Below are 12188 nucleotides of genomic sequence, written 5' to 3'. Positions count from 1 at the left end.
TTGGGAGGCTGAGGCAGGAGAATCCATTGAACCTGGGAGGCGGAGGTTGTGGTAAGCCGAGATCACACCACTGTACTCCAGCCTAAGCAAAAAGAGCAAAACTCTATCTCAAAAAAAGAAAGAAAGCACATTCAGAATAATCAAGGAAAGAGTGATTTTTAATCAATTAAAATTCACTTCCAACTTATTATTTCTTCTGGACTACTGAGAAAATAGGGTCCCATACAATTATAGTCACCCATTTGGCTTATCTTTAAGAAAACTTCAGGCTGAGCGCGGTGGCTCACGTCTGTAATCCCAGCACTTCGGGAAGTCAAGGCGGGTGCATCACGAGGTCAGGAGATCGAGACCATCCTGGCCAACATGATGAAACCCCGTCTCTACTAAAAATACAAAAATTAGCCGGGTGTGGTGGCATGTGCCTGTAATCCCAGCTACTCAGGAGGCTGAGGCAGAAGAATCACTTGAACCCGGGAGGCAGAGGTTGCAGTGAGCCAAGATCGTGCCACTGCACTCCAGCCTAGGCGAGAGAGCGAGACTCCGTCTCAAAAAAAAAAGAAAGAAAATGGTGCTGCCTCAAAACAAGATCTAGTGGAGACCACAACATAAATTACTGGATCTCATGGATAACTCAAAATGCAGACACTGTACAATAACTGATACAACAGCCCACTTCAAATGCAGACATCTGTATAATTATAGAGTTTAGAACTTTAAAACATAGCAAAACATATCTGTAGGACTACTTGTATGACTATTCAGTGTTGTGTAAACCATTTGAAAATTGTTCATATTTGGCCATGCTTAATCCAATATTTAACAGAGTCAAATGACTAACTCTATCTTTTCACTTATGCATCCCAACAACAGCTGTACCTCATGATTTGATCCTTAAAACCAAAAGAAAACAACAACTACCAAGTTGAACAACATATTCAGAATAAAAAGTATTGAGAGTATTTGGACAGTGTATTTTGTTTTGTCCATGGTAAAAGTAAACTTCACATTCATATGGCACTTATGATTTCAAAAATTTGAGTATAAAATAAAATGATTCCTGTAAAATATGCAAAAAACAAAAGCCTTACTGGGTACAATAGGCAGTTGTTTTTATTCATATTTTATAAGTAAAGAAAGTTAGGGCTGGACACAGTGGCTCACGCCTGTAATCCCAGCACTTTGGGAGGCCGAGACGGGTGGATCACCTGAGGTCAGAAGTTCGAGACCAGCCTGACCAATATGATGAAACCCCATCTCTACTAAAAATACAAAAATTAGTCAGGTGTGGTGGCATGTGCCTGTAATCCCAGCTACTTCGGAGGCTGAGGCAGGAGAATCGCTTGAACCCAGGAGACGGAGGTTGCGGTGAGCCGAGATCGCACCATTGCACTCCAGCCTGGGCAACAAGAGTGAAACTCCGTCCCACAAAAAAAAAAAAGGTAGGCAGAAAGCAGCTAAGTGCTTTGTCCAGAATCACAAAAAGGGTCAATTAGGTCTTAGAACTCAACGGTTGTCATTTTCTCAGTGTGGCTTAGCAAGAAATAAAAGTAGCTATTAATAGCTGGGCATCTCCCACTTGGCCCAGGATATGAACTCAACTTCCAAGGCACTTAGAAGGAGTCTACCTTTTTCAAAGACAGGATGGTTTTCTAAGGTAGCACAACATATCTTCCTAATGAAGGAGTCCTTTTTCCCCTCTTGGGAAGTTGAAAAGAAATTTAAAAAATCTTTTTTGTTGAGACAGGGTCTTGCTCTGTTACTCAGGGTGGACTGCAGTGGTGTGAACTCAGCTCACCAAAGCCTTGACCTACCAGGCTCAAGTGAACCTCCCACCTCCTCCTCCCATGTAGCAGGGACTACAGGCATGTTGTACCATGTCCGGCTAATTTTTTATACAGACATGGTCTTAGTATGTTGCCCAGGCTGGTCTCAAACTCCTGGGCTCAAGTAATCCTCCCACCTTGGCCTCCCAAAGTGCTGGAATTACAGGCATGAGCCACCATGCCTGACCCAAACATTTTTTTAAAGGAGGGAACTATTCTATCTCATAGTCTGCAGAAGATGAATCTCCACCTCCAAAGTTTGACTTTTGTGTTCACTTTTTAATTTTACTTTTAATTTCATGAGGATGGGAGGCTAAGATGAAGCCTACCCAATTTTTTAGCCACCCTCAAAACCAGAGACTGACAGGTACGACTGACAGGTACGAGCAGGGGATTGAGTGTGGCTACTTCACACCACTGGCTGACTTAGAGGCCAAACAAGGGAGTAGGGGCAGGGGGTCAAAACGTGAGAAGTAAACGAAGGAGAGGAGTAAATGAAGAGGTACAAAAAAGCAGGTATAAAGAGAAACAAAACTGCAAATCCCTAGCAATGCAATTGAGTACAGCCTTTATCAAAACTGGGCAGTTTCTGTGAGTCAATGGGAAGCTTTCCATAAAGGCACACACCAGTTCTTGTTCCACTTATGTGCAAACTCCACGAGCAGGAGGAGCTGGATGCCTATGAAGAGGAAGCCTCCGACGGCTCCCACATAGCGCCAGGCTGCAAAAGACCATGAAGAACACAATGAGGCAACCTTTCGTTGTATTTCGCTCAAAAGAGAATAACCGCAGCTAATTTTTACTAGGTAAGTGTACCTAACACATTCAATTCCCACATGACCATATAAGGTATGTATTACAAGTTTCACTCACTTTACGGAAGAGAAAAATTGAGAATCTATGTAGGTTGACAACATCTCTGTCAATAAATGGTATAGCTGGGATCTGAACACAGGCAGTCTGACCCTGAAATATCCAAGCTCATCCTCCACACGACATCTGCCAGGTACCCTAACACATGCCCTCATTCATAAAATCCACAATGACCCACAACTTAAAAGCTAACACAGACTGCCAGAAAAATCAAAGGTTCAAATTTTATTGGGTAAAAAGTCAACAACGACCAGTACGGAAACAAGGTTCAGACAGGGGACGGACAAGGACTCAGCTCGACTTCTGGCTCTGCCACAAAGATGGCAGGGCCATCTTTTAACCTTGAATAAGTCACATCACGTGGGTTCCAGTTTGTCTATAAAAATCACTGAGCTGGGGCTGGGCACGGTGGCTCATGCCTGCAATCCTAGCACTTCGGGAGGCTGAGGCAGGCGGATCACTTGAGGTCAGGAGTTGGAAACCAGCCTGGCCTACATGGTGAAACCCCGACTCAACTAAAAAAAAAAAAAATTAGCCAGGCATAGTGGCTGGTGCCTATAATCCCATCTACTCAGGAGGCTGAGGCAGGAGAATCGCTTGAACCTGCGAGGTGGAAGTGGCAGTGAGCTGAGATTGCACCACTGCACTCAGCCTGGGTGACAGAGCGAGACTTGGTCTTAAAAAAAAAAAAAAAAAAAAAGACTTTGCTTTGCTGGGCGCAGCAGCAGATCACAAGGTCAGGAGTTCGAGACCAGACTGGCCAATATGGTGATACCCTGTCTCTACTAAAAATACAAAAATCAGCCAGGAGTGGTGGTACGTGCCTGTAGTCCCAGCTACTCGGGAGGCTGAGGCAGAAGAACTGCTTGCACCCGGGAGGCAGAGGCTGCAGTGAGGCGAGATTGCGCCACTGCACTCTAACCTGGGCAACAGAGCAAGACTCCATCTCAAAAAAAAAAAAAAAAAAAGACTGAGCTAGACCAGAGGGTTTCTAGGTCTCTTCTCTCTCCAAATATACATTCTAATACATAAAAGGATCTCTGTAGAGAATTTTAAAACTTTTAACAGTATTTTAGGTAAAAGCAAGACTTAGGGAGTATATGAAAAACAACTAGCCAGGCCCTGATACATAACTTATGAAGGATTATGGCTATTCCTTATAAACTGACACAATCTAAATGTTTAGTTTAGTTTTGTGTTTGAGACAAAGTCTCACTCTGTCGCCCAGGCTGGAGTACAGCAGTGTAATCTCGGCTCACTGCAACCTCTGCCTCCCAGGTTCAAGCAATTCTCATGTCTCAGCCTCCAGAGTAGCTGGGATTACAGGCACACACCACCATGCCTGGCTAATTTTTATATTTCTTAGTACAGATGAGGTTTCACCATGGTGGCCAGGCTGGTCTCGAAATCCTGGCCTCAAGTGATCCACCCACCTCAGCCTCCCAAAGTGCTGGGTGTGAGCTGCCACACCCGGCCTAAATATTAATACCTTACTTAGGAAAGTGAATCCATTTGGGTTGAACAAAATGCTCTGAACCACTGAAATTCAGGTTTTTCCCTCAGCTCATATAAAAAAGAGCCCCCTGTTTCAGCTATGATTAAAGGCTTCATATTAATGAATTAAGGCAGGTTCTAACAATAAAGAATATAATTCAATGCTACGGAGCTTGACATAAGGTAAGTTTAAAAACAGACTGAAAGATGCTTTTCCTGTCCCACTATCACTGCAGCAGACATTTAGCTGTTGACAGCCCTGTGCTCCCTGTTTCTGGGTTTTCTGTGCAGTGCTTGGAAAGAACAAGGTCTCCCAGGCCAGCAGAGTACCGAAGTCCTCTTACACCCTGCCTGGAAGTGGCATGCGGTAGTGAGAAGAGGGGAGGTAGACAGGCAATGGTGGAAAAAGTATGTGCAGGTAAGCCAGGAATTTCTTTTGAAGCCAAAAGAAAAACATTAATTCAAACTATCAAAGGTACTTTGGACTGCACTTCTGAGCAATCTGACAAAATGGGTAAAAACAAAACAAACAGGTACCCAAAATACCCCATTAGTACCGTTTAGAAAGGTGTCCTGATCTGGAATGAAGAAAGCTCCTGAGCACATGGCCCCCAACAGCAGAAGTTTAAAGAACCAAAAGCTAGAAGGGGGGGAGGGGAGAAAAAAAAGAGGAAATGTATTTAAGTGACATTCAAGGACAAAGGACCTCTTAGAAGGTAAAGCATGTCAATCCATGATTCTGCCATTGGGCAATGTTCTCTCCTAATCGAGGGAAAGTAATTAGGTGACTCGAAGAATGCTTTTTCCCATAATCAGACTCAGTGCAGCCTCCAATTGTGTAAAACACCATTTTATTGCATGGGTGGAAATGACCCGGGGGAAGGTCTTGGAACAAGAAATAAACTCTTTGTCTTGAATAAATTTCACATCATGGTACCAGGTGTTACAAATAAGATTCTAGCTTTCAGGCAACCATGTGGGTAAGTATCAGTTCCATCTTCCCCTAAATCGACAATTTCAACTAGCAGTCACAGTGTCTGGTGGACAGACAGGATCCTGGAATACTGTCCTGAACATAAGAAAGGAGAAAGAAATCCCCAAGAAGACTGAAATACTTACCCATTGTGAATATGAGCTCTACAACTTTTGCTGTTGTTGATTTTCAAGGTCAGTAGACAGAAGATAAAGAAGAAACAAGCCATTCCGAAACAGACTCTATACACGGCAGAATATCCCACCAGCTTCTCACAGGTGTCACCAGCTTTAATGCCTTTACACATATCTTCAAAAAAAGGAATCTGAGAAGAAAGTTTAGAAAAGTCTTCTGTTACAACTGAGTGACAGGGGGACTGTCACGGAGTGTTCACGCAGCCGACCACAACATCCACTGTGGAAATGGATCGTGTGCATAAAGAAACAGACTGAGGATCTATCTTCTAAACAGAGATTTTTCTAATTTTCTCTGAATCTTTTTTAAAGATACAGTGATCATAAAGTAACATTCAGCCTTTACTTGCCCCAAATGACTTCCGAAAGCCAACATCAGATTTCACAAAAATTACCTTTTTTTAAACCCCCTCCTAGACAAGGTCTCTCGCTCTGTTGCCCGGCCTAGAGTGTAGTGGCACGGTCACAACTCACTGAAGCCTCGATCTTCCGGGCTCAGGTAATCCTCCTGCCTCAGCCTCCCAAGTAGCTGGGACTACAGGCCTGCGCCACCATGCCCAGCTAATTTTTGTTTTTTGTTTTTTTTGTAGAGATGGGGTTTCGTCACGTTGCCCAGACTGGTCTTGAACTCCTGAGCTCCAGCAATCCATCTGTCTTGGCATCCCAAATTGCTGGGATTATAATAGGTATGAACCACTGCACCTGGCCAAAAATCCCATTTCAATACATGGATATATTTTTGTTGATATGTATACATATACAGAAATAAAAAATCAGAGACTTCTTTTACTATCCACCCAGAATGTCACTCCCCTCCCTCAGAAGAGTAAACAATTTGGTGGGTAGAGTATTTGTATTAATTCACATAGATAAATGTGTGTGTATACACATATAAAACACACCCACATATACATACACAACACACATACATACACTCATATCATACTACACATATAATAAATATATTAAAACAGCTTTTTAAAATAAAAGACTGTGCGTAATGTTCTGCAATATTTTTTCTCAATTAACAATAAGCCGGGCCAGGTGCGGTGGCTTGTGCCTGTAATCCCAGCACTTTGGGAGGCCGAGGTGGGTGGATCCCCTGAGGCCAGGAGTTCGAGACCAGCCTGGCCAACATGGTGAAACCCCATCTCTACTAAAAATACAACAATTAGCCTGGCGTGGTGGCGTGTGCCTGTAGTCCCAGCTACTAGAGAGGCTGAAGCAGAAGAACTGCCTGAACCCCGGAGGCAGAAGTTGTAGCGAGCCAAGATCGCACCACTACACTCTAGCCTGGGCAACAGAGCAAGACTCCATCCTCTACTAAAAAAAATACAAAAAACTAAAGAGTCCCAACTTGGGAGGCTGAGGCAGGAGAATGGCGTAAACCCGAGAGGCGGAGCTTGCAACAATCCGGCCACTGTACTCCAGCCCCGGCGACAAAAAAAAAAAAAAAAAACGAAAAAAAAAAAAAAAAAAAAAAAAAAAGAAAAGAGAACAAAAATAACAATAAGGCATGAAGAGTCTTTCTCTATTAATACACAAAATCCCACCACATTCTTTTTCATCACTATCTTTTATAGTAGAAAGGCTAGTTCAAAATCAATAACCATTCTCACACTGATCTTATGTTTTTGTTGGGGAGTGTTTTTAAATTTTATTTTCTTAGTTGGTTTTTATTATCACAAACACTAATTCAATAAATACTGCTGTTCATGCCTCATTGCACCTGTGCCATTATTTATGTAGGACAGACACATGAGCTAGAAATGGAATTAGTGGGTCAAGGAGTCAGGTTGAACATCCCTTATCCAAAATGCTTGGGACCAGAAGTGTTTTGGAATTTGGAATATTTACACTATATTACTGGCTAAGGTTCCCTAACCCAAAAAATTCAAAATGCTCCAGTGAGCCTTGCCTTTGAGCATCATGTTGGCACTTAAAAAAGCTTCAAATTTTAGAGTATTTCACATTTCAGATGTTTGGATTAGGAATATTCAACCCGTGTCTACATTTTTAAACTTCAAGATAAGAGTTAAATCGTACTTTTTTTTTTTTTTTTTTTTTTTGAGACGGAGTCTCATTCTGTCGCCCAGGCTGGAGTGCAGTGGCCGGATCTCAGCTCACTGCAAGCTCCGCCTCCCGGGTTTACGCCATTCTCCTGCCTCAGCCTCCCGAGTAGCTGGGACTACAGGCGCCCGCCACCTCGCCCGGCTAGTTTTTTGTGCTTTTTAGTAGAGACGGGGTTTCACCGTGTTAGCCAGGATGGTCTCAATCTCCTGACCTCGTGATCCGCCCGTCTCGGCCTCCCAAAGTGCTGGGATTACAGGCTTGAGCCACCGCGCTCGGCCAAATCGTACTTTCAAAGGCTGTACCAATTTACATCCTACCAGTAATATCTGAGATTGCACATTGCCCAACCGGGACATCTAATTTAAAGGCAAAAACCCACTATCCTGTTTTAATGTACATCTTCCTTATTACTAGTGAGATTCAGCATCTTTTTTCAAGTTTATGGCCATATGTTTTTTTCTCTGAATTGGCTATTAATTGGGTATTTTCTTGATCCACTGGAGTTCTTTATTAATGGGTCTTAATCTTCTGACAAATGTTGACAATAGTTTATTCTAGCCAAATTAGAAGGCTTCAATGTGAAATCATCACTTTCATTATCAGAATAATCAAAATCTTACACAATGAACAAGCAGCACATTCCTAGTAATGTCATAAAATAAGGATTTGGTCAGTCATAAAAAACTTGCTTCTTATCAACATCAAAGTTGAACACTCTTCTGAACAGAAAATAAGTTAAATCACATTATAACTATTATTCATAAGAAAAAGTATCACAAAGAAAAACATAGCAACACAACTGAAGGTAAAAGTAAAGTGTGATAAAGAAGAGAATTTACAGTTCCTTCTCCAGAAAAGATACTGAAGAAACAGTAATATCTGTGGCTATCAGTATTTCCATAAACAAACGTCAACCCAAATGAGAGACTGAGGCAAGAGTCTCGATGGGGAATAATTAAGCCAGAGCTTGAGAGGCTGCTGAGAAACACACAAGTCACAGAATCCTCTGTGGTCGGTGCTCCCAAACTGGTTGCAGAAGGCTCAGTATTTACCCATTTCTTTAAAGGGGAGAAGGCATACAGGAAAAGAGGGGCAGGTGGTGAGGCAAACGCGACATTCTCCTTAGATTTTAACTAGCGCCCAGTAAACTCCGCTATACAAGAGATACAATAAACATTCAAAAAGGGAGTAAAGAAAGAGTTAATTATGTAGTCTCAGGGTAGGCAGAGACATGACTGCTCTCCTGTCTTTGTTCTGCACCTGGGAAGAAAAGCTTGTAATGGGCAATGTCAGTGTGAAATGTAACAGACTGCAATTCCATGGACAGGGAGCTAGACTTAGGTCACAGAACTAAAGTTACAGCTGACATGTCCTTTTCTACAGGAAGATACACATCTTGAAAGGTTTAGGGGCCAGCAGAGAATTTACTTATGAGCAATTTGAGGGCAGTCATCTGGGATGCACGAGGCCTTTTGCCTTCTCCAGGGGTCTGGCTAATGCATAGCACTTTGACATAAGGTGGGGAAGTCACAGCTATCTGTCAAGCAGGGAGGCAAGGTGCGAGGGGACAGCAGCAGTGTCACCTGTCTCTCCAGTCTTAAGTTTCCCTTTGGCAAAAAGAGTTTGGGCAGTGCTGAGAGGGTTTATTTTCCTTTTCACAAACAAACAAAGAGTTCCATTTTCTCCCCATTCCTTTTTTTTTTTTTTTTTTTTGAGACAGGGTCGCACTCTGTTGCCCAGGCTGGAGTGCAGTGGCGCGATCTTGGCTCACTGCAACCTTCGCCTCCAGGGCCCAAGTCATCCTCCTACCTCAGCCTCCTGAGTAGCTAGGACTACAGGCATGCACCACCAAGCTCAGCTAATTTTTTATTTTTTATTTTTTGTAGAGATGGTGTTTCACCATGCTGACCAGACTGGTCTCTAACTCCTAAACTCAAGCAATTCACCTGCCTCAGCCACCCAAAGTGCTGGGATTACAGGTGTGAGCCACTATACCTGGCCAGCTCCATTTTCATGAAGACATGTGAAAGACTTCATGAGGAAATAGCCAACACTTTGTTTTCAGCAAATTCCTAAAACTGTACATTTTTTATGACGTTTTTTATGCCATTTTGTCACAACAGAGACAAGATGTTTTTCTTGATAAATAAAGACTGCGTCCAACCAGATAAGTAGTAGATAAACAAGCACAGTATTCAACTATCAGTCCTCACTGGAGGACTCAAAAAAGGGTATAAAAAGGGTAGGTACCGTTGTAACTAGTGACAAGCACCTGGCATCTGCCCCTGAAGGCTCTGCCCACATCAAAGACTTTCTTGCACAACCAACCAGATTGACCAGCCCAGACCAGGAAATTCTTCTTTTCTTTGTTGCTTTCCCTGGACTAGTTCATTAACCCTTCTCCTATTCCCTTTCTCTTAATGTTAAATGTTATTTTGTTTGTTGTGCAATGTTTAATCAGTAACATTTATATATTGACAGAGTATACAATTGTGTACGGTTTCCAATACTGACTGGCTGGTGCAGAGGCTGGAACCTGTGTGCCTACAGATCTAACGAGTGGATGAGAAGTACTAAGAAGAATTGCCTCCCTGGGAACTCCACATAGCTGGTGGCTTTTGTAATTGAAATAGCATCAATAAAAGTCCAACACTGTGGAAAGACACAAATGTTCGTGGACCTGGTTACCTCTGACCTTGGCGTCACTCACAAAAACCAAGACATGCCACCCTAAAATATTCTTCTTTGCATATTTCAAGCTCATTACTCTGAGAAGCTGCAGACAAAGGAGTAGCTCTGCAAAGCTGCTGTTTTATACAAAAAAATTTACATCTATAGAGGAAATCTACATTAGTAAAGTGTATCAGATGTTTATTCACCATACATTTCTTCCCCTCACCTTCCCATTACATGTTGCCAGCAACTCCCAGAGGCCCCAAGCCCCTATTCCTTTCTGTAGCTCAAGATGCTATAAGCTTCTATCATCTGACCTTTTTTTTTTTTTTTAAATTGAGACAGAGTCTCACTCGGTTGCCTAGGCTGGAGTGCAGTGGTGCAATCTCACCTCACTGCAACCTCTGCCTCCCAGGTTCAAGTGATTCTCCTGCCTCAGCCTCCTGAGTAGCTGGGATTACAGGCACCCGCCACCACACCTGGCTAATTTTTGTATTTTTAGTAGAGACGGAGTTTTGCCATGTTGGCCAGGCTGGTCTTGAAATCCTGGCCTCAAATGATCTGCCCACCTCGGCCTCCCAAAGTCCTGGGATTACAGGTGTGAGTCACCATGCTCAGCCTATCTGACCCTTTTTAAAATTGCTTTTTCTCCTGTAATTGGTCTTATGTCAATTTAATTTGCTTCCCAGAGAAAGAACCTAGAAGAGTGGAAGGGAGCCATTTTTCCCTTCCCTACAAAGGCAAGGTCTTGCTGGGAAGGGCCAGGTGCATGCCAGGCTTAGCAGTCGGGCCCCCATCCTATAAGCAAGGGGAAAAGCACTACTGAAGCTAGAACATCTTTGGCTACAAAGTGGAAGAACGTGGCGAAAGGGTACAGACTTGAGGCAAGGGGACAAGTCTGAAGGCCATTGGGAACAGGTGAAGAAGGTAACCCCAGGCAGAGAAACCAGAGATTCTGCAGGTAGAGGTCACAATTGGCAGGACAGCATAGATGACAACAATCAAGAATGAAGTAGAAGAATCAGATAAAGCTCTTTTGTTTTCTTCTTTTTTTTTTATGGCATTACTGTTTGGGGTGGAGGGAGGAATACAACGGGCAGGGGACAGAGAGCAGAAGTGAAGAACAGAGCAGAAGTTTGCTCTTAGGGTATCACCAAGGGGCATCCCAACGAGAACAGTCTGGTCTGGAAATTGCTTTAGAATAGCAATTGGGGCTGGATACAGGAAGCACCCGCAAGAAGTCAGTCACACAGGTGCTTTCTGGAGGAACCTGAATTTTTAGCTGTGTTTAAACATAAGTGATCAAACAGCATTGTTAAATTTTTAAGGTGCTGAAATATGGTAGGGGACACACACAAATGAATGTTTCAGAGTCTAACCCAAAACAAAAGTTACACCTGTATGAGTAGTGCCAGTAACGAGGAGGTAGTATTGCTTTGAATCTGTAAAAACTACATTCATGGAGAAGCCATACCACCTCATTCATTAGGCTGTTTCATTTACACAGGATTTATTGCTCTAAAACGATTCATTAAATTATTTTCTTCCCCATCTTCTCTCTTCCACTCCATCAGCAACTCCAATTCCTGAACCACATCTCCCCCATAACACATGCACGTTAGCTCCTCTTCCATCTACACCAGCCCATCTTTCACCTTTAGACATTCTCTACTTCCCTACCTCTCTTGTTTCTTCCTCCAAAATCCATTTCAAGGAGAATGCTAACAGCAGCAGGCTGAGCCACCATCCCCAACAAATCCCCTCCCTTGTTTGTTTACTCCAGAATCTGGCCCTTTAAGGCTCATCAAAGGGTGAGTACATTGGCACTGTATATTCATCAAAAGCAGGTAAACAACCCCCTGCTCCAAATCCTAACCAAGACCTCCTTTATGCTCTGTGGGTGACTTAGCACATTTAGTTTTCAGTATGTGGTGAGTATTTTTGGGCAAAGAATCTCCAAGGTGAACAAGCTAGCAGGATTCTGGCAAGGGGAATTTGCTCCGATTAAATATTTTCTGTTCCAAAGTCCACCCCAGTTTTGGAAAAAGAAAAAATACATCACATATAAATTCCACACCACAGGGT

The 12188-nt window shown here is 42.9% G+C and overlaps 1 protein-coding gene across 1 annotated transcript in view; it reads right to left on the bottom strand.

The window, feature by feature from the left end:
• SERINC5 (serine incorporator 5) overlaps positions 1-12188 on the bottom strand; it is a 121727-nt gene that overhangs the window by 37591 nt on the left and 71948 nt on the right. The window contains exons 3-5 of the mRNA XM_050795684.1: positions 5310-5488; positions 4748-4830; positions 2451-2544 (exon numbers count right to left, since the gene is read on the bottom strand). Coding sequence (XP_050651641.1) covers positions 2451-2544; positions 4748-4830; positions 5310-5488 — 356 coding nt within the window. The remainder of the gene's footprint in view (positions 1-2450; positions 2545-4747; positions 4831-5309; positions 5489-12188) is intronic.

The sequence above is a fragment of the Macaca thibetana genome, chromosome 6 (assembly GCF_024542745.1).
Source record: "Macaca thibetana thibetana isolate TM-01 chromosome 6, ASM2454274v1, whole genome shotgun sequence".
Taxonomy (NCBI): domain Eukaryota; kingdom Metazoa; phylum Chordata; class Mammalia; order Primates; family Cercopithecidae; genus Macaca; species Macaca thibetana.
Note: the sequence above shows the minus strand (reverse complement) of the source record. Positions and strands in the feature narration are given on the sequence as shown.